At 41.9% G+C, this 17542-nt stretch overlaps 2 protein-coding genes across 22 annotated transcripts in view; one reads left to right on the top strand and one right to left on the bottom strand.

The window, feature by feature from the left end:
• unc80 (unc-80 homolog (C. elegans)) overlaps positions 1–9764 on the top strand; it is a 63868-nt gene extending 54104 nt beyond the window's left edge. For 14 of the 20 annotated variants that reach the window (XM_084921843.1, XM_084921850.1, XM_084921848.1 and 11 more), the window contains 10 exons: positions 2–186; positions 277–442; positions 767–946; positions 1046–1193; positions 3049–3105; positions 4128–4206; positions 5050–5155; positions 5492–5512; positions 5753–5967; positions 6803–9764. In XM_084921843.1, coding sequence (XP_084777969.1) covers positions 2–186; positions 277–442; positions 767–946; positions 1046–1193; positions 3049–3105; positions 4128–4206; positions 5050–5155; positions 5492–5512; positions 5753–5967; positions 6803–7303 — 1658 coding nt within the window. In that variant the 3' untranslated portion in view covers positions 7304–9764. The remainder of the gene's footprint in view (position 1; positions 187–276; positions 443–766; positions 947–1045; positions 1194–3048; positions 3106–4127; positions 4207–5049; positions 5156–5491; positions 5513–5752; positions 5968–6802) is intronic. The other 6 variants (XM_084921841.1, XM_084921836.1, XM_084921851.1 and 3 more) reach the window with 3 other exon arrangements.
• A 479-nt stretch (positions 9765–10243) lies between these two features.
• On the bottom strand, positions 10244–14837 carry LOC146361387 (high-affinity choline transporter 1-like). 2 transcript variants are annotated; one of them, XM_084921856.1, is made up of 8 exons: positions 14461–14837; positions 14223–14336; positions 13815–13970; positions 13222–13370; positions 12927–13070; positions 12099–12228; positions 11554–11768; positions 10244–11468 (listed from the first exon to the last, which is right to left on the bottom strand). In XM_084921856.1, exons 1-8 carry the CDS (start codon positions 14642–14644, stop codon positions 10944–10946), a joined length of 1617 nt encoding a protein of 538 aa, XP_084777982.1. In that variant the 5' UTR covers positions 14645–14837; the 3' UTR covers positions 10244–10943. The 2 variants fall into 2 exon arrangements, with proteins under 2 accessions (XP_084777982.1, XP_084777981.1); XM_084921855.1 differs by having other exon boundaries at positions 10245–11468; positions 12099–12252.
• Positions 14838–17542: the final 2705 nt, after the last annotated feature.

Genomic DNA, 17542 nt, shown 5'->3' with positions numbered 1-17542 from the left:
GCTCTGAAGGTGGTGCTGGTTTGCTTCGAGCGCTCACTGGGGAACCAGTGGTATCGGCTGAGCCTGCAGGTGAAGGAGATGGCTCTGAGGAAGGTGGGCGGCTTGGCCTTCTGGGACTTCATCGACTTTATCGTCCGAACCCGGATCCCTATTTTTGTCCTGCTCAGACCCTTTATACAGTGCAAGGTAGGGGACTTCAGGAGCCTCCTGCTCCTTCAGCACTCCTGAAAAGCTTGCTGTCATCTTCCTCACTTTTCCTCCATCTTACTTTTCCAGTTGCTGACCCAGCCAGCCGATTCCCAGGAAGAGATCACAGCGCGCCACCACATCGCTGATCAGCTGGAGCGGCGCTTCATCCCACGACCTCTCTGCAAGAGCTCACTGTTTGCAGAGTTCAACAATGAGCTCAAGATTCTCAAAGAGGCTGTGCACAGCGGCTCGGGTCTGGAGCTACATTCTAAAAAATTAAAGGAACAGTTCATCTAAAAATCCCATTTTATCCATCTAGTGTTTTTTGGCTTCTCGTCACACACATACTGACGTACAACATACTGCAGTCCAAAGACCCTGATATAATCTGACAGGAGATGATTGCTGTGTATGTCTGTATGTTTAATTTCTTAATGGAACATGAGTATGTTTTTAAAAATTCCACATAAAAGGAATCAGTAATATAGACGGATAAACAGGGTGAACTTGTCCTGTAAGTGTTTTCAAATAGAAGCTATCAACTCTGCAGTCACGTATGGCGTTTCCCACCCCACAGCATATCAGGGCAAGACATCCATCAGCACGGTGGGCACCTCCACGTCAGCCTACCGCCTCAGTTTGGCCACAATGTCGCGGTCCAACACGGGCACTGGAACAGTTTGGGAGCAGGACAGCCAACCGTCACGGCAGCCCTCACAGGACACGCTCAGCCGTACCGACGAGGATGATGAAGAGAGTCAGAAACACTGTTCCCTTGTTTTTACCAGCTATTCTCACTCATTCCTGTTCACTTCCTTTAAAGTAAACTCACCACTCTACGTTCCTCTCGCTGCAGTTGACTCCATGAGCATTCCCAGCGTGGTGAGCGAGCACGAAGCCTTCATGCCCAGGGTGATGTCACAGCGCCGTTTCTCCAGCCACGCCACTGGCTCGGCGGCCTCTCAGCCCGAGGCCCCCCGCACCACCATGTTGCCCAGCCACAGGTAACATTTCCCACTGAACCTGGGAGCCACAGATAAGCACTTATGTAAAACAGTCACACCTAGTTCAGTGAAAATCTTTTTTTAATTCAATCTGTTTAGTCTTTATGGGTTAAAAAACAAACAAACAAAAAATGGTGGTTTAGTAGTTAGTTGTTAGCTGCAATATGCAAGTTGTTCTTCCTGTACTTGAAAAGTAAAGATGAAATGGTGTGAAGGCAGAAATAATCTCACTAGCCATTAAAAGGCGATGTCAGACCTAGTGAAAGGGAGAAAACAAAAGGGCTGAAAAATAAAGCTAACTGCAGATCCTGCGTGATCAAACAGCCAGCTTTATAACAGGAAACAAAGGAGTAAAAAGGCCTACAGTGACCAGCTCTGTTTAAACTGCATTAAGGCACCAGTCACCTGGAAACCAGTTGTTCTGAACTATCTGTTTTCCTTGACCAGCAAATGGTTACAGGCTGTCACTAGGTCACAAAAAGAGTGCTGTAATAAAAACCTTCCTTGTTTTGTTCAGTAGCAGATTGCTCTTTGTTTGGTGAGTTTTTCTTTGGGGGATAAATACATTTGTTCCTCAGGTTTTTCTACTTCTTTTTAAATTCCCCCCCTGTACCATCCAGTGTTTTCACCAGTCTCTCTCCAGGGGTTAACTGACATTCGTGAGTCCTTATATTAATGCTATGATTAGTATTCCTTATATTCAGAAAAGAATTGTTCCTTTTTCATTTATTAATTACAAAGCTCTGGCAAAACATTAGCTGGATTCAGCTGTGCTGAATAGGCCAATCACAATAGTTACAGGCCACATCAGTGCCACATGCAGTTACATTAGGGAGGTACACATCAGGTTACTACAGAAGAGGATTAGGGCCACTAATAAGAATTGGGGAGTGTCTTTTGGATTTTTTATCCCTCAGAAAAAAATGAATTCTGACTTTGTTCTCAGAATTCAGAGAACAAAGTCAGAATTTGAACATTAATCTTAGTCATGAGATTAATTCTGACATTTATCTCAGAAGTTTGATTTCTTAGATCAATCAAAGAATTCTACAAAAAAAGTCAATCAGGAGATTAATTCTGACATTTATCCCCCCAGTAATTTTTTTCAGGGGCCCTGAAAAAGTCCTAATCCTGCATAGGTTTTGGTGCAGTTTTAGAGGGGCTTGTGCTTCCGACATAGTGTAGCTACGGTGCAAATTTCTAACTGAAACATATGTCGTCAGTTATAGACCTCAGAGGCTTACAGCGAGTTTATGCTTCACGATCAAGGCTCCTGAGTGCCTGACGTACATCTCCCTTGTAATGTAATGTTCCAGGATTTTATTAATATGTTTCTACACTTGCGATCTATGAATGCAGGTTGCTAACCAATAAAAAAATCAGCTGATAGCTTCACTCTCAAATACGTTGACTCTTGACTACAAAAAGCTAAAGTGTCTAAACTTCACAGCTATATTTGAGAACCACTGTGCTTCTATCCTGCTGGTTAAACTAATGAGATTATCTCTGTTTTCAGAGCAGCTTTCATGAAATGTTCAACTCTTTCCTGTTTATTATGTAACATGTAGAGCCGACCGATGGACGAGAAATCAACCAGTCATATTCCACAACCACAGTCATATTTATCTATGTATATCTCTGTTGATTTATAATGTTTTTTTTATTAAGCAGTGTTAAGACTCTTTTTCATGGTAAGAATGTTAAAAATCAAAAGTCTGCTCTGCCTTTGGTTACTTTTGGTTAGAGGAAACACCCTGGCTTATATAAACCCTGCTAAGGAAGGGGCTCAGGGTGGTGATGGATCTCACTACACTCCCTAAACTCCCATTTTCCCGCTTCGCCCCCCTTTTTACAGTGAACCCAATGTGCTAGATGAGTCCCAGGGTCTTCTGCAGGAGGGTAACCTCTCTAGGTACAGTGGCCCTCTCTCTGTCTGTGTCCCGTTGGTGCATTCTTGCATCTGTCTGCCACTGGGAGGGGCATCACCTCAGGACGGCCACCTCTATCGGCCGCCTCACTGTTGATCACTCATCTGCATCGAATCAAATCGCCTTGGCCCGTCACACCTCCGCCCCTCCACCTCCCACTTACCCGTCTCTATCTCTTTCTGTGTGGGTCTAATGTGCCTTGTCTCTATCCCCTTAACCCCCCTCACTTCCCCTTGAGCTCCACACTGACCCTCATCTTCTCAGCTCATCCGCTGTGCTATCCTAACCAGGCCCCCTCCCCATTTTACAAAAAAAATATGTTAAAAAGGGTCTCAGAGCCCCTGGGGCCAGGGAGCTCTGCCTCTGTTCTTTCTCTGTTAGCTGTGGTTCTTTACAGTTAATGTGCCATCACTAAAGTCAGCCTCTCATCGGTGCCATGGTGTTTCATACTGTTTACGTGTCTATCAGGCTTTTCGCTGATCAAATTGGGCGTCCTATTGTGGATACCAATCTGGAGGGGCACGAGGGAACTGGGGTGGCAACACAAAAAAATACAAACAATGGACACTTTAGTTGTTGTTTTTTGTTTAGAAGCTAACTTTAAATATGCCGTATCACTGTTTCATGGTTAGATGGGGACATTTCAGGTGTTTCAGGGGCATTTGTAGCACAAAAAACGAGACAAGTTGCTTTGTCAGGATTGCCACTCCAGGCCCTACTACTCCCCTGTTGTGTTTTCAGTGTTTGAATCATGGCAGCACTGTTATTTTTTTCCGTACTGTGATTGGGTGTCTTGTAGCACACTGTGTGTATTGTGTAGTGAGTGAATGGGTAGAGTAGCAGCGACATCTTATTGTGATCAAAGTTGCGTTTATTGACGGTTGGGTAATCTTTGCTTTTCAGTCCCTTTATGGTGACGTATTTCTGTGTGTTTTGCGTGAATGTGCGCACGTGAATGTGTGTGTGTGTGTGTGTGTGTGTGTCTCTTTATGACTGACTGCATCAGGGTGGCCAGTGTGCAGAGCGAACCAGGTCAGAACCTCCTGATCCAGCCTCCGTTAGGAAGAAAGCGAGGACTCAGACAGGTGTGGACATCACCTTTTTTCACGTGTCCCATGTGTCCATGTAACTTGATGGCATTGAGTATGTGCTATCGTAATTCACATTTAAGCAAATACATTACAAGAAAATAGAATTTAAAAGTATTTTTAGACACACACATAAAATAAAATAAATTCACTTCAGTTCAGTTTTATTTATATAGCGCCAAATCCCAAAAACAGTTGCCTCAAGGTGCTTTATATTATAAGGTAAGGACCAATACAATAATACAAATAAACACACAAAACTCCAACAATCATACGAGCCCCTGTGAGCAAGAGCTCAACTGTGGGAAGGAAAAACTCTGTTTTAACAGGAAGAAACCTCTAGCAGAACCAGGCTCAGGGAGGAGTGGCGTCTGCGCAACCAGTCGGGGTTGATTATCAATCAAGTTATCAAAATAAGCCACCCTAAAAATGCTTAAACAATGTGGGGATAAAAAGGACAAAGTCTTTGAAGCAATATAGATTTATATTATTTTAATATATTTTTCATTTTATATATTTATATTTTTCAGACGTCTAATAAGTTTGTTATATTGTTACAATCACTGTTGTGGTCATTTTAATAATATATAGAACTTTCTTCTGTATTATGTTCATGTTTATTATTATAAATCATTATTATTATTTTTTAAATAGATGTGGAAATGTATTTATTTTAAATAATTCAGTCGTTCTTGGGTTGTGTCCTGTTACAGGTGTTACATAAACCTGTTTTTAAAAAGCATTTTATTTACTAAAATGACGAGAACGACATCACACATGGGCGCTACAATACAGTGGGCAGGCTAACTATCATGTGGATTTTCTTTAAATTTCCCGTAGATGCGACGCCCCCTGCTGTCCATTCCAAAAACCGAACCACGCGGTCGATCTGGAGCGAGGCTTTCTACAACGCGCAGGAGCATCCAGCCCAAGAACAAACCACTGGGTAACAGCACACATGCTTTCATCTGTCTTTTCTTAGATGAGGGATGATGAAAGCGCATCTTGTGTTTTAAAATTCTGAAACAGGATGCGTGACTATCTTTAAAAGTAACAGCAAAACTCACCCTGCACTTCAGATCAAGCACACAAGCCAAATCTAGACTTACAAACACTTATACCTATAAAAATACTTTATTTATTGTCAGTGTGCTGACTTGAACTGACCCGTCCTCCCCATTCACGACCTCTGTGTTTGTTCCAATGCTGTTTGCTGTACCACCTGCCACCAGACTGACTCTTCTCACTCTGTTCTGTCTCATGCTTTTGTTTCGAAATAAAGAAACTTTATTGGACTGTGAAGGTGAGACACAACTCGTAACCCTTCCTCTCCACCCTGCAATGGCTCATCCCTTTTATCTGCAACCTCACCCAATAGGACGCTCTGCATGTCTGTCTTGCATTACCCCCCCGATCCCCTGCCTCCCCCTCTCCCATCCCCTCCCTGCCTTCACTCTCTTTGGTGGTGCTGATGTGTTAGCGAGTCGCTAGCTGGCGCTATCGTCTCTGTTTTGACCACGTGCGCATGCATGTCTGCCCACAGCGCATGGAGACCAAAAGAGGTCAGTCACCTTTACAGAGAATCAAGGCCAGCAGGCGTCCACGGGGGCAAGCAAGCCTCCAACTCCCAGCACTGTGGACCCACCGGGCGAAGGCAAAGGGACGAGTCCTGCCCCATCAAAGTCCCCAACCCTGGAAGTACCCCCCACCTCTTCAGCCATGATCATGGCTGACCTGCACGGACCTACAAATGCACAGGTAGGACCAGCTGAAGGAGGAAATGCAGAATGCTGTGGACATTAAATAAAATAAATAAAACTATAGTACTAAGTGTTACCTACATTTATTTCATCTTCTTCTTACCATCGCCATGTTTTATACCATGTCATGTTGTGGTATAAACAATACAATTGAAGTACTTACATAGTTGGTTCACCCAAAAAGAAAAAAAATCCTAATTTCTTTTGTAGCAGTATCTACTGATTTATATTCACCAGCTTTTTGATTAGGCACACTGTGCTAGTACTGGGTCGGACTGCCTTTTGTCTTCAGAACCATTTAATTCTTTGTGGTATAGATTCAACCCAGTGGTGCTCTGGATTGAGATCTGATGACTATGGGGGCCGTTTGACTACAGAGAACTCAGTTTGAGATGATTTTCTGTTTTTCAGCTCATCCCCTGTAAAACTCCAGAGATGGTTGTTTACGAAAAATCTTAGCAGTTTCTGAAACGCTCAGACCAGCAACAACATGCCACATTCAAAGTCATTTAAATCACCTTTCTTCCTCATTCTGATGCTCAGTTTGAACTTCAGCAAGTCGTCTTTACGATGTCTACATGCCTAAATATAAAGGGTTGATCGATTAGATATTTGTGCTAGCAAGTAGTTGAACAACTGTACCTAACAAAGTGGCCAGTGAGTGGACCTAGTATTGAGCCCTGTGGCACGCCTTTACGGCCTTTAAACCAGAATGATGACCATCTGCAGCTATTCCTCTAATTTTAAGGAGATAAAAATATAATTTTATGTCATTTATGTGTGAAGTAGCCCTTTAAAAGCTAAACTACAGGAGCAGGTGTATTCCCACACAGGTCCCTCAAGCATTAAGCAGCAAGGAGAAGAGAGAGCAGTGGGGGCTACGCAGCAGCCTCTCCCCTCCCCCATCCATCTCCCGGCCTTCCACTCCAACACCCCCATCCCGAACCTGCTCCCCTCTCCCCCTCTCCAGAACCTGCTCCCCTCTCCCTTTGTCCCGCACCTCCTCTCCTCTTCCACCGCCACTCCCAGTGCTGAGCACAGCACCCGCCCCAGGTCCACCGCCGCCACCTCCATTACCACCAACTCATCTTGCTGCTGCTCCTCCTCCTCCACCACCCCCGGGGCCTTCCAGGATCAGAGAGAGCCCCGGGGACGAGGACACAACCGCCCTGCTGCCGCGCAGCGACACCCTGCTGCAGCTCAGCGAGGACGACGGCACCGAGAACCCGCTTCTCACCCCGCTGCTGTCCCCTCCTCCCCCCCGCCGGTCGCCCCGCCGCTCTCCCCTCCCCCTCTCACCCGTCGACCTGGACCTGGATGAGTCCCACGTGTGAGAGAGGTGACGGATGGATGTTTTTTCTATCCAGATGCTCTATAAAACACAAAAAGTAAAGTTTTTGGTTTTACTGAAAGTCTTAAACAGTTTGAAAGGACAGGAATGTTTTGATTTTATGTCTCCTAAATGAAGAAAACTCCTTCCTCTGTCTGAAATATGACAAATCAGAGTCACTCTCTTATCTTCTCTGTCCTCAGACTGAGGGCTGAATGTATGTTACAGCAGCAATCGACATAATGTCTCATCTCTGGTCCTCACCAAGAGCAGAAATGTTTTTTCAGCAATGGTATCAAATACCTATTTAAGATAAGAGAAAGGATTATTTAACTCAGTAATGACTGTTTAAAATAGAAAATATGTCTATATTGAAAAAGGAGATGATATAACATGTGATGTGGTGCAGATTTGTATAAACGTTATAAAGAGCCATTCTAAAGATAAAGTGAGTGACTTATCTTAGCACCTTTATTTGAAATGGAGTAAAGGGAATAAATATATAATACAGCATATGTATTTTAATCACATAGAAGTGGAGTATGACATGTTGTAATCCAGAAGTCTATGAGATTTTATATTTTAGAAAGAGATGTTTTTTTCTGTCATTTGCACTGCAAAATGTTCATAAAGTCGAATACACGTGTTTCCAGCTAAAACTCCGTCATATCCAGTGCTTTGTTAAGTGATGCTGTTTGTAAAGTAAACGTCTTGACGTGGATAAAAACTTTTCCATCAACTCTGCTAAAAAATAAAAGTTTAGGATAAATCAGAGACGCTCAACAGGATAACCGAAACAAATTCAACACAATTTTGACTTTTTGTGTTTTTAGCGTGGATGCAATCTGAAAGGCTAACGCTAAACTGTAAACATGGTCACATGACTTTTTCATGCGATAAGATGTGCCGTCTAATCGTGCTCCCTGTATTACAGCACAGTCTCACAGCAGCTTATGAAGTAGTTGCGACCTTTGTGTTCATGTATATGCACCTCGTATTTTCACGTTTAAAAGGAGAAAAAAAATCCACAGTGGCACAGATTGACAGAGTTGCATGGATGCGAGAGATTACAGGGGTTGCAGTAGTTGGAGGAATGGGACAGATTGCAGAAATTGCAATGGTAGCAGGGATATGAGAGATTGTAGGAATTGTGAGGGTTGCAGAGATGGGAGGGATTGCAAGGGTTGTAACGGCTGCAGGAATAGGAGAGACTGCAGGAATGTGTAAAAAAAAATCACTTTTGGTGTATTTACTGACGCATCCCACCAACCCCAACGATGGCACGGACCATAGTGTGCACCATAACTGGAGAGAAAATCATGGTGACCAATCAGTGAATTTCAAGAACTTCGTATGGTAGACCCTCCCACAGCCTCTGTCATCCGAGGCTTCATCTTTGGGGCATGGCTGTGGAAACACAGCAAAAATCCAACCAATTCCCCTTTTAAATGTAGAGACACTATATTTGAATGTGTTTTAGCTGTTTGTTAGTTTTAGGAAGAAGGCAGTAGATTGCGGCTTCACCGGTAGATAAATAAACCAACACCGGTTGTGCTATCGCCATTATCATGCAGTCATGATGTCCTACCATTGTCTCATTGAGTTCAGCTCTAACTCTAAAGTGTATGTTGTGCACAATATTTTATTTGGGACCAAAGACTGTATCTTTACATAGCAGTTATATATGTAAGAAAAAGGCATATAATATTTACAGAGACACTTGTCCTGGTGTTGGTCATGCTGTTCTGTTTGTGTCTGTGATGTCTTCTATTCAGAGCAGTGGGGACGGGATGTCTCTTATCTTTATTGCAACTGTGACGATGCAGTAGATAGACGTTACCTCGTTTCTCATTTCATGCCTTAACAGAGACGTCTGCATACATCGGTTTATTTAGTCCACTGAGAACCTCATACCTCCAGGAGTATCCACTGAAACAGTCCCACAGTAACGTCAGGTTGTTTCCTGTCTGCCGTGTTCGTGACACTCAGCTGCTTGCTGTGGCCTCCACACTCAAACCTCTCTGTGTGCTGTCAGGCCACAGAAGACAAAACGTGCCATAACTCACACCAGTGCACTGTGAGTGTTTTATTGTTGGCTGCTTCTGTCTTTCTTTTTTCTGTGTCATGATTTGTGAAAAATTATGTAATCATTTTGGTTACGCAGAGACTAAAGTTACGCAGAGGGAATGATGCATTTCTTAAAGGGGGTTGTCGTTGTGTCATCTAAATCCACACAGCTCTGCAAATTCTTCATTTGATGTTTCTAAATGCATATCATGCCAAGCCTAGAGTGTAAAGACGCATCGGCATATTTATTGTTGAGGGTCGCTGGGTTTGTCACTCCCTTTAAATGTAACATGTCTGTGTCGAATGATGTCTTCTTTGTGCAAAGATTAAATAATAAAGCTTCACTATATCAGAATATTTCCTAAATATCTAAATAAATGGATATTGTTTACACTGTTTTTCAGCTTTGTCTGGGGTTTTTTTTAAAAATGGAGGTTTCTGTCATTTTCAGTTCTTGCTTTGAAAATAGCTCAGCAAGATGACTGACGACTTTTTAAATAGGGTCAGGTCGCTTTTTTTACAGTAGCTCTGAGAGGTCAAACACACTGCGACATAAGAAAATAAAAGCATATATAATATAAAAATGCTGCAAAAGCTAAAAAAAAATCAAGAACACAATGGATGTGTTTTTGGGGAGACAATAACGTGACAGACGAGCTAACAATGAACAGCTAATGGAAAACTATTATATTAATCATGTGTTTAAAACACTTTGTGTTCATCTTTTTATTTCTCACAACATCAATGAATCCTCTGCTTCTTCTAAGCCTGTGTCACTGTAAGCCTACACTTGTTTTTGGTTTCTGTCACTTCCATAGCTGGTCCGTCACATTATTGTGTCCCCAAAAACACATCCATTACGTTTTGTGATATTTTCTTCTATTTTTCTACTTCTATTGTGTTTTACTGTTGTCTTTTTTTTTAAAAGTTCCAGTGTGTTTAACCTCTCAGGGTCATTGTATTTTTCCCTTAACAAATGCAATCATTTAAAAAGTGCACTTTGGTTAACCTCTCTCTAATATTAAAATTTATAGCATGTAAGCGTGAGAAATATGCAAAAAAATGAGGAATCAGAGATGGGACAAACTTTTTCACAGTATGGAATTTTATATTGCACAACTTAATGACATAAACAGATTTAAAGTATAACATGCCCACTGATCAGTACGAAATATTTATTATTGAAATGTCAACAGTAAAAAAGCTATTTACTCAAGTTTAACTAACAATCAGTTCATTATTAGCAGTGGTTGTTATACGGAGTTACCCACACAAATAGTGATATACACAAATATGCTGCTGTTACAGCAAAGCAGATGTTTCTCTTAAATAATGATTTTAAAAAAAAAATATGTAAAATGTGCTCTAAGCGGCTTGGTGGGGATTAATTGTTTTCTGACTCAAGGTAATTGTAAACATAATGTTTAACTAGCTGTTAAGTAAAAGGCATTTGTTCATTTTATTTTGCATAACAACAAAAGTAATCCAGAAATCAGGCAATATTGCCATTACCAATGTGCATCATTTAATATAGCAGAAGTGCTGAAGACTTGAAAATGTAGGAAAAAAAGATAAACTTAGCATCTTGTGTCCAACATCGGTTCAGATGCATGTTTATCATTTTCACCTAGTCTGGCGCCATCTGCTGGTGCTGTTTCTTCTTGAGTCTTCACCCTGAACAGGTCCCACCTCTCTGGGAGGATCCCCTTGTTGAACAAGAGCAACGTCGCATAAGAAAATACCAGGATGGTGACCAGAGAGGACAGCATGCAAGTGGTCTTGAAAGGCCAGCGCTGCACATAAACACCATCCTCCAAAGAGCAGCCAGGGAAACGCAGGATGGCGGGAAGGTTGAACACCGGCTCGCCACACAGCGCTCTCATCACAAAGGCAACAACGTAACCTGCCACGGCCCCGTAAGCATTGGATGATCTGACGAAGAGGATGCAGATCAGCTGGGGGAGCATGACGGTGTAGGTCAAGTCAGAGCTGAGGATCCAGAAGGCCAATGTTCTGCTGTCCAGGTAGGTGAGTGAGGTTCCTACAGTCCCTACGACCACTATGGAGAGGCGAATCACCCACTGCAGCTCTCTCTCTGATACCTAAACAGAACACCAAAGCTCATTTTCCCCAAAATATCAACACAAACTTTTAAGAACTCCGCATTCTGACCGACTTTGTTCCTACCTGATGTCTAACGAGGGTGTAGATGTTGGTGGTGAAGATGGAGGTTGCCGCCAGCAGGCACGAGTCAGTGGATGACATGGCAGCGCCGGCGATGGCTCCCATGCCAACAACGAAAACAGCGGTGGGGGTAAGATGCAAAAGGATAATGGGCAACGCCATGGCAGCCTCTCCTCGCTCATAGGGTGAAGGTGAGCCATAAGAGGTCAGGTTCCAGTCTGAAGCATAAGAGGAAACATTATAATGTTTAAAGTTACTGAAATATGAGTCTTCCTGCTCCTTTCTGATCTCTGGATCATCTGAATCATTCTGCTGAAGGCTCATCGTGTATGGAAGCCCCTTTTTGCCAAATAAAATATAAATTCAAAATAAAATCTATGAAAACTGTTTGGATGAGTAAAAAGAATATTACAAGTTTTATGTGTAGTTAGTGTTTGAATTTTTTTTAGTAAATGATGTGCAGAGGGAAAAGGGTGAAATGGAGGCAGATGATCCGCTGTGGGGACAACTAAAGGGTTTAGCCGGAAGAAAGAAGACGTCAGGAGTACCTGTTGATGCTGCAACAGCTCCGATCAGCACAGGTGGAATTCCCAGAACAATGACCACACCTGCCGCTATGAAACAAATCATTCTGGCCGTGGCCGTAGAGCTGGAGGAGAGTGTCCTCTGATGGAAGTCCTGAAACGCCAAATTTCCAACACTCTGAAAACAAACAGCAAGCCCACAATCTACTATGTTCATTTTTTTAAGATACTTTTTTTAAAACCGAGAGATTTTCTTGTGTTTTAGTAATTACCAGCATAAGAACTTATTGCTCACAGTTTGTTTTTAACAAATAAAAACATATACAGGGCCAAGAGTTTAAAAGGAAATCACACCCATGATGTAGATGTCTCAAAATGCCTGAGGGCAAGTATTGATTTTCAGCTTTGTCCTTGCGCACAGAGATTCCTCCAAATTTTCTGATTCCTTTGATGATATTATGCACTGTAAATGAGGAGAGATTTAAAGTTTTCATAATTTTACGTGAGTAAAATTTTTCTGAAATTGTTCGAAAATCTGTAGACAGGTTTTTGGAAATTGGTGAACCTCTGCCCATCTTTACTTCTGAGAAACTCTGCCTAAGAAGACATTTTTATACCCAATCACATTACTTACCTCTTGCCAGTTAACCTAATGTTCCTCCCGCTGTTTCTTTTTTATTGTACCTCTTATTTTTTCAGCCTTTTTGTTCAATTTGTTTAAAAGCGACTTATCAACTTTACACTTTATTTGATATAATCTTTTATATACAATGTATTTGTTTTAATATAAGGTTTCAAGGACTTCAGATCTTATTAAATCATTAGAAACATGTTACTGTTATGTCATCTCACCATTGCGAGAAAATTATCGATCCATATCCACACGTCATCAGGCTCAAGGCGGCCGAGCCAAGGCGCCTGAAATGTGTGGTTGAAAGCCGTTTGACGGAGGTCGGTGTAGACATCACTCGCCAGAACAAAGGGAGCACACAACCACTGGAAAAAAAACAGAGTAAAGCTTTTGAGAAACTAATCTGCTTCAACCTACGTTGTAACTGTAACGTGCACTCTTTCTTGCGAGAGATAACTTTTACCTCTGGCGTGTTGGAAAAGCAGTCTTGTTTATGTGTTGTCACATTAAACTCACCAAGCTACAAAACACCAGTGATAACTGGATGACATCAGTAAAAGCAACTGAATAGAGACCTCCAAGAACTGTGTAGACGATGGCCACCGCAGCAGAGATCCAGATGCAGAGACTTAAGGGCAGATCGGAAAAGACAGAAAGTGTGACCCCTGTTGGGAGAAAAACACACATAATCGATACCTCTGAAAATCATGTTGACCATTATAAATATTTAAAGGTACTCATGGCAAATACAGGCAATTACAAGTTTTAAAACCTTCCAAAAATAACAAAACAAGAGTTAAAAAAAAAAACAGAACACCTGTGTGTTGTATTGAAGAGACGGCAACTAAAGTTGAACGCTGTAGTTTTGTGTAATACCAGTTTGGACCACTAGATGTTGCAGGCGAGCTAGTGTTACTGGTGAATACGCTCTTATTTAAGTGGGCAAATCCTTATGAGGATATAACCGTATTTAAAATGTGAAGTTTAGAGGTAACTGGTAAAATGCTGCCCCCTGGTTGTGAAAATGTTTGGCTAAATTCTGCAGGGTAACTACAAAAAGCACCTTTAGGCAACACTTCTGAAAGGAAGTGTTTGTGTGTTTATATTACCCAAGGAAATCAGCGTGACAGGAACCCACATGACTTCACTTATGAAAGGGATGATGGCGAGAAGCCCGGTCAGTGTTTTCCCATACTTCCTCTGAAAGGGATCCATCATGGTGATGTAATTTTTATCCCGCATCGGCTTTGCGAAGAACAGACCACCTTTAGCAAAAGAGACAACAATCAAAGCAGTGCAGAAATTAGATTTCAGGTTATGTTTGATTTTTGTGGTTAAGAGTTTGGTGATCGCTGAGGAATGTCAAGGTATTCAAAATTTGCCTTTAAGAGAAGGGGACAGTTAAGAAAAAAATCTTAAGTAATGATAGAAGATAAGGACATATCCTTATATTGAAGAAAATAGCCCATTTTAGGCATATTTTTGGAGGTAAATACTCCTCTGTAAGAGGTTCTTACCGATGATGAATGAAAATGACATTTGTAGAGGAATGAGAGCCCAGATTAGCCCCTTTGTGGGGTCATAAACAGTCTCTGCAACTCCAATGATAAAGGCACCTCCAACCCAAGTAGCTGCAGCCGATCATACAAGACAGAGCACACACAAGTCTCACATTCATGGTACAAGTTACTACTTTTATAAAAGCAAACAGATATTGCACCAAATTACTGATCACACACTTCTACGTGAACTCACCTGTCATGGTGAAGACGCCCACTGCCAAGGTGACCCTCCGATTAGCCAAAAAAGAAACTTCCATCTGTCCACCAGCTGAATTTTTCTCCATCTTCTTAGATTTCAAAGAAGCCCAGATCCCAATCCCCAGCACCAACAAATAAAAGATGACCATCGTTATTAGACCAGATATATGGAGAGCCATCGTGAATTAAAATGATAATAATGATAAGTTGGAGCTGCTGAGACTTTTCCTGGTGGTTATAGAAGCAATAGAAACTGCTCTTCAGCCGTGATGGAGGCCCTGAGTGAGACGCAGGGAGAGGAGAGTAAAGGAAGCTCGCTGCTCACCACAGGGAGGGTCAGACTGATGACCTTCTTCACACTGTGTAGCTGTATCAGACCCCCCCACCCCCACCCCCCGCGTACACACATCTGCACCACTGCTGTCCAAGGATGTGCTTTGTAATGCTCTAAGCTTGTAAGGATTATCTTCACATTTACACAGTATGAAAACTTCAGCACGGGTTTAAGCTATGACTGCTCAAAGCATCATGTTAAAAACAAAAGAAATCAGTTTAGACTTGAGAACAGGAATTGTTGATCTTCACAAAGCAGGAGATGGATATACATAGTTATAAAGAAACTCATTGAGAACCACTGAGAACAAACAGAGGTAAGAAGCAAAAGATTTCAAAGACTCTGGAAAGAAAACTAGTGAGAGATGTGTCTAAAGATCTCAGAACAATTACCAAGACACTTGTGAATGACTTGTCCAAGTCAGGAATTGTAGGAAAATCACTAGAACCCTGCACAGACTGAGAAAAACATCACTTCTGCAGAAGAAACACATTCAGGCCAGACTGAAATATGCTAAGGACAACCCGATTATTATTCTTACTGGAAGCACATCGGCATATGAGACAAAGCTAGAGCTGTTAGGCCACAGAGACACTGCTTATGTTTGGAGAATGAAGGCAGAGGCGTACAACCCAAAGAACATCGTCCCCAGAGTGAAGCATGGTGGTGGGAGTATTATGCTGTGGGGATGCTTCAGTGTGTCTGGGACTGGGATTCTCATCAAGGTGGAAGGAATCATGAAGATTTTGCTGTTGTCTGCTGACGGGGAGCACCAGTGCCAAAGATGCCAGCAGGAACAACAAAGCTTGGGAAGGGCAGCCAATCAGAAGAAGATGAGCTTGAAGGGAGAGGATTAAACTGCTTGTTATAGAGAATGAAGGCCCAGAATAAGATAAATGAGGATTATTTTAAACTGTGAACCATACCTAAAGCTATGAATGCTTGTTTCCACCACTTACAGTAAATAAATAAATACAAAAAACTGTCAGACAGAGGTTAGTTGACAATTTGAGTTATCATCAAATTAGTTAAACAACTCAAAACTTCAAGTTACTTCTGAGTGAGTCAAAAATCCAAGTTTCCACACAAAGCGGCTCCAGTAAATTCAAGACCAAAACAACAGAGATTAAAAAGAAGAATAACAGAATCCCCTTAAATAACATTTTTTTTTACTGCAAACTGTGGGAAAAAATGTGCAACTAAACTGAAGTTGTTTTGTTATTCTGCCACACACTTCACACTGTGAACTTTTTTTAAAAGTCTTTTATTACCGGCATATCTCTCAAGTGTCCTTGGCATTCTTCTGCTGAGATAGTTGCCTCGTCCTCATGTATGACTCGCGTGTTTCACCATCCTCTGGCTCTCGTTTGTGCAACACAGTTGCTATTTGAGAAACAAAAAACTTTATGCTTCGATAAGAACCCTGATGACTTGATACACACTGCGTCAGCAAGAAGTAAAGACACTGCCGGTCATGCAGATCATACATGTGCTAAAATTAACGTGTTTTTAATGATTAATAAACAGAAAAAATAAACTGATTTGCAAATAATGCGCATTAATGGTATGATTATGATGGAATAATCTGAATAAACAGACCTGCAAATCCTGCTGCACCTTGCTGAATCTCACAGGGTAAAGAAGCTGTGTCGCCTCTTCACAGAGCTCCATCACAGTGGGTTTTCTTGTGGGGGACTGTGTATTTTATTGAAATACCTGACTTCTTGTGCCTGAGTTCAAGGTCAGCTGTCTCTCTTTCACTCAGGGCTAGCGTCTTCATAGATTCTACACAATATCCTGCCAAAATGGGCTTTAGTCAAAGTCTGAGCAAGCGAGTGTTAAGACCTAGAACCCCGTGGGCAGCAGGGCAATATAAGCAAACTAAAATATAACATTTATCTTTTTAGAGTCTGTCTTCTGACAACTCTTCCAAATAAGCCATACTTGTTCAATTAATCAATCGTTTTCTAATTGCGCTGCATTGAACTTTAACACACTAACTGAGGCCTGTAGAGTCTCGGCTGTAGCTCTTGGAATTTTCTCTGAACATGGTCTGACTTTGGGGTGAATTTACTGGGACGTTGACTACTGAAAAGACTGCTTTTACAGAGGTGCTCACACTGGCTGACAATCAGTTAATCAAGTGCATTTGTTCAGCTACTCACCGTCTATGGAAGCAGAGAGGGTGGAGTTAGCTTTTCACAGGAGTGCATATATGTACAGTTATAATGGTGGACGTTATATTTAACATAGCGAGAGTTTCAAATAATGAGGTCAGTGTCAGTGTAATCAAAACCTCACATTTTTTAACTACTGTGATGGCACAGATGTAGAAAATATATGATTATTGACAGAAGATATGGTCATACCAGGCTCACAGCTCTGGGTACAGAAGCTCCACCCATGTGCTATCAAACCTTCTGCTTATAAGGGGCAGCCAATCACAAAACAGTTGGCTTAAAGAGAGAAAGAACAGCTCGTTTCAGGCAGGATCAACTGACGGGCTGCATAAAGGCCATGAATGTGATAAATATGGATTATTTTGAACAGTTAATCATGCAAAGCCACTCCTAGAGTCCAACAATAAAAAATGGAGCTGGATATGAGTGTAATAGAGCTCCCTTTAAGTTGATGTCCTGAGTAGAGTTGAAACTCCAAGCCAAAGGCTAAGCTGATGAGTTCCTAGACTTGATTTCACAGCATAGTACTGGTCATTTGTTTAAAGGGAAACTACTCTGTTTGG

This window comes from Perissodus microlepis, chromosome 23 (assembly GCF_051167445.1).
Source record: "Perissodus microlepis isolate ML-2025 ecotype Zambia chromosome 23, ASM5116744v1, whole genome shotgun sequence".
Lineage (NCBI taxonomy): Eukaryota > Metazoa > Chordata > Actinopteri > Cichliformes > Cichlidae > Perissodus > Perissodus microlepis.
This window is presented reverse-complemented; position numbering and strand designations above follow the sequence as displayed.

Bases quoted from the DNA above. Each gene is read 5' to 3' on its own strand.
- LOC146361387 (XM_084921855.1), bottom strand. From the start codon at position 14,644: ATGGCTCTCCATATATCTGGTCTAATAACGATGGTCATCTTTTATTTG. The intron at 13,971-14,222 runs GTAAGAACCTCT...CTTTTGCTAAAG, and splicing joins GTCATTTTCATTCATCATCG to GTGGTCTGTTCTTCGCAAAG. The intron at 11,469-11,553 runs GTAGGAACAAAG...TGTTCTGTTTAG, and splicing joins ACACCCTCGTTAGACATCAG to GTATCAGAGAGAGAGCTGCA.